General features: G+C 44.8%; 1 protein-coding gene across 1 annotated transcript; it reads right to left on the bottom strand.

The window, feature by feature from the left end:
• Positions 1–478: 478 nt before the first annotated feature.
• LOC311060464 (uncharacterized protein) lies at positions 479–2,893 on the bottom strand. Its single transcript, XM_084078646.1, has 3 exons — positions 2,765–2,893; positions 2,349–2,525; positions 479–1,326 (listed from the first exon to the last, which is right to left on the bottom strand). Exons 2-3 carry the CDS (start codon positions 2,465–2,467, stop codon positions 960–962), a joined length of 486 nt encoding a protein of 161 aa, XP_083934772.1. The 5' UTR covers positions 2,468–2,525; positions 2,765–2,893; the 3' UTR covers positions 479–959.
• Between the last annotated feature and the right edge of the window lie 279 nt (positions 2,894–3,172).

Genomic DNA, 3,172 nt, shown 5'->3' with positions numbered 1-3,172 from the left:
AAAGGATTTGGAATTTGTACTGTTCTGTGGCTGTCATTAGCACCAGCTGGAGTAATCAGCCACATGTCACTGAGAAGCAAAAGGTTTACTTGACAGTTCTTTATTAGTTATTTATAGCCTAAACCTCCAGGTTTAAAGTACATTTGCATTCAAAGGACCACAATCATGGTAATACACTCTCAAGCTTTACTGTTTTATCCTTTCAGATATGTACAAATATATGTTTATGCATATGCATTCGTGCCAGTAAAGACGTCAATCAATAAAACAGTCATACAGGGATAATAATAGTTATTAAAACTTTACGTTTTATTTGGGGGGATTGGAGAGTCCATTTATCAGTGCTGACATTGTGTACATAGCTTATTTTTCACATACAGTATCCAAGTACATGAATGATATCAAAGTGACACACAGTGTTTAGCTTATACAGTTTAGTGGTCTGGCTCAAGCCATTACAATAAATTACTACACGCATATGAATGAACAGAAATATGTGTCTAACCTTCAACCCTCAATAACATGGTTTTCTAATAACCTAATTTAAGTATCTACACGTCTCGCTTTGTCTTCTACATTCCAAGGTCAAATCACCTACAATGATGTGTTGCACTGTTGCTATAGAGAAACAAACGATTTAATTCTCAAATGTGTGGAAGTGCAAATCCTCAGGAACATAGTGGCTATTATACCAACAACGTAAATAAATGTAGTGATTCAACTTTCTAAGATAAACCTTAATTGAACCCTGTGAGGAAATTCAGGTCTAATAGCAGCAACAGCAGTAACAGTGAAACACTGGATAGGTAGGTATACAGGTAAGAGTAGAGTCAACAGCTAGACAAGATAGCTAGACTTAGAATAAAGATTCTCAAACTAGATAGATGGACTGTAGCAAATTTAAACCATCACTTGATCTATCTATCCTTCTTGACTACTTGCAACCTCTTGCATCTCTCTCAGCCTCTACGTATTTCCTTGGTCATCACCCTACCCAGGGTCCTTGGTATTTTGGTCGTAACCTCCACATTATTTTTCGCCTCTCTGCCAGGCCCCGCTGCCCCCACCACTGCTCTCCTGGGGACCATCCCACACCGCACTCCTTCCTGTATGTGTGTGGAGGCCTGCTGCCGGCCCCTAGGTCCGCTTTGGGCTGCCGAGGTGGAGGCAGGCTGGGCCGGACCGCCGGGTCTGTGTGTTTTGCTTTTCAAGGGCCCCTCCTGGCTGATGGCCCCCGAGAGATACCGCTGGAGGAGTCTCCTGGCCTCCCATTGTCTGAAGAGACCCTGCTTCCCAGCAGAACACTGTACCTCCACGACTGTGGGCCTGGGGGAGGGGGGAGTGGGGGGTTTGGGGGTGGACACAGAGTGCAAAAGTGCAAGAGTTAGCCTCTGTTTTAACATATGAACCCTAGCATCCCTAACCTGACAGGCATTCAGCAAAAACATCTATGGCTATTTTCGGCGAAGAGATTTGATGTAGAGCGGAAAAAGGAGGAGGGCATGGTATAGACCTTGGGGGACTCTTTTCAGTGTGTGTGTGTGTGTGTGTGTGTGTGTGTGTGTGTGTGTGTGTGTGTGTGTGTGTGTGTGTGTGTGTGTGTGTGTGTGTGTGTGTGTGTGTGTGTGTGTGTGTGTGTGTGTGTGTGTGTGTGTGTGTGTGTGTGTGTGTGTGTGTGTGTGTGTGTGTGTGCGTGCGTGCGTGCGTGCGTGCGTGCGTGCGTGCGTGCGTGCGGCAGGTATGGCACCCCTATATCTTCAAAGCCTGATCCAACCCTACAACCACTCCCGCTCACTCAGATCAGCTAACACAAGGAGGCTGTCAGAACCTTCCCTAAATCATCCGGGACAACGCTCCACACGTCCTAGAGTCTTTTCCCTTCTGGCTCCCAAACTGTAGAACAAACTCCCCATTGCACTTAGAACTGCAAACTCACTCCCAGTCTTCCGCCGTAATCTGAAGACTCACCTCTTCAGACTCCACCTTAGACTCTAGCACTTGCCGTAGCACTTGCCCTAGCCTCGACGACCTTGCAGGCTTATGCAAAGGTTAAAATGTAATTTAGATAGCATGTTATGTAGACAGATGCCAGGTTCCTTTGTTGACCTGGCATCCTATAGTTTGTATAGTTTAAATGTACAGATATTTAAAATATATATATATATTATTTAGACTGATGATAGGTTCTTGGTTTACCTGTGATCCTAGATTACTATTTATATGCATTAGATGTATTACCTTGTTGTCCTTGCTTACTGTAATCGCTCTGGATTAAGAGCGTCTGCTAAATGCTTAAATTGTGAATTGTAAAATTGTGTGTGTGTGTGAGTGAGCTGGCTGCTCCTAACCTGTGGTGTTTCTGTGGCATGAGGCTAGCACTGTGCCAGTGGGCGCTGTAGCTCTCTCCTGTCTGCCAGTCCTCCTCCAGAACGCTACAGTCCAGCTCCGCTGTCCCCAGGACACTCATTCCTCCCGCTGGGTCGCGTCCTCCGGCCTGACCCTTGTCTACTCTAGATTTGACCTCCCTGGATCAGAAAAAAAAACAATTACCACTATCACCCTGGCCGGTGAAAACTTTCAAAATTGCAGATTTACAAGTTTACGTGTTGCACGCCGACGTATTATTAGCTATTTTTGGAAATGCTTGAATAGGGCTTAAAGTCGTTACTCGGGTCAGAGAAGAAGAAAACAGAATAGCAACAATTAAATACAAAACACGCAATAAAGACAAGATAATATCATTGAAAAGGTAAACAATACTCACTTTTCTGACCTCTATGTTCCACCAAACTATCTGTACTTATCCCGACTACCTGCTTCTATTCTTTTATATTCTGTTCATTTCCGTTCTGTTCTATTCTGTTCTGTTGAATTGTCCTGTGGTCTCTCGTTGGTCCTCGTACCAAGCGGATTCTACTCGACGGGCGGAGCAGTTCAGAGCCTTTTTGGCCAGACAGTCAGCTTGGGTGGATGATGGGGACATTTATATAGTGGACAGTCTCAGTTATTTTGGAGTGGCTCAGCTGCCACCTGCACACTGTTGACACTGGACACCAATCAACAGGCTAACTATCAGACTGCACAGATAATGACGCTTAAGCCTCCACACACGCGCATACAATCATTTACACATGCACTATGCATGCTTACACTATGCATACACACTCACACA

The sequence above is a fragment of the Gymnoscopelus microlampas genome, assembly GCF_963454915.1.
Source record: "Gymnoscopelus microlampas genome assembly, chromosome: 14".
Classification (NCBI taxonomy): domain Eukaryota; kingdom Metazoa; phylum Chordata; class Actinopteri; order Myctophiformes; family Myctophidae; genus Gymnoscopelus; species Gymnoscopelus microlampas.
The sequence above is the reverse complement of the archived record's forward strand: the minus strand, read 5'-3'. Positions and strand labels throughout refer to the sequence as shown.

Coding starts and splice junctions, on each gene's coding strand:
- LOC311060464 (XM_084078646.1), bottom strand. CDS start 2,467: ATGAGTGTCCTGGGGACAGCGGAGCTGGACTGTAGCGTTCTGGAGGAG. Junction 1,327..2,348: donor ATGCCACAGAAACACCACAG/GTTAGGAGCAGC, acceptor CCCCTCCCCCAG/GCCCACAGTCGTGGAGGTAC.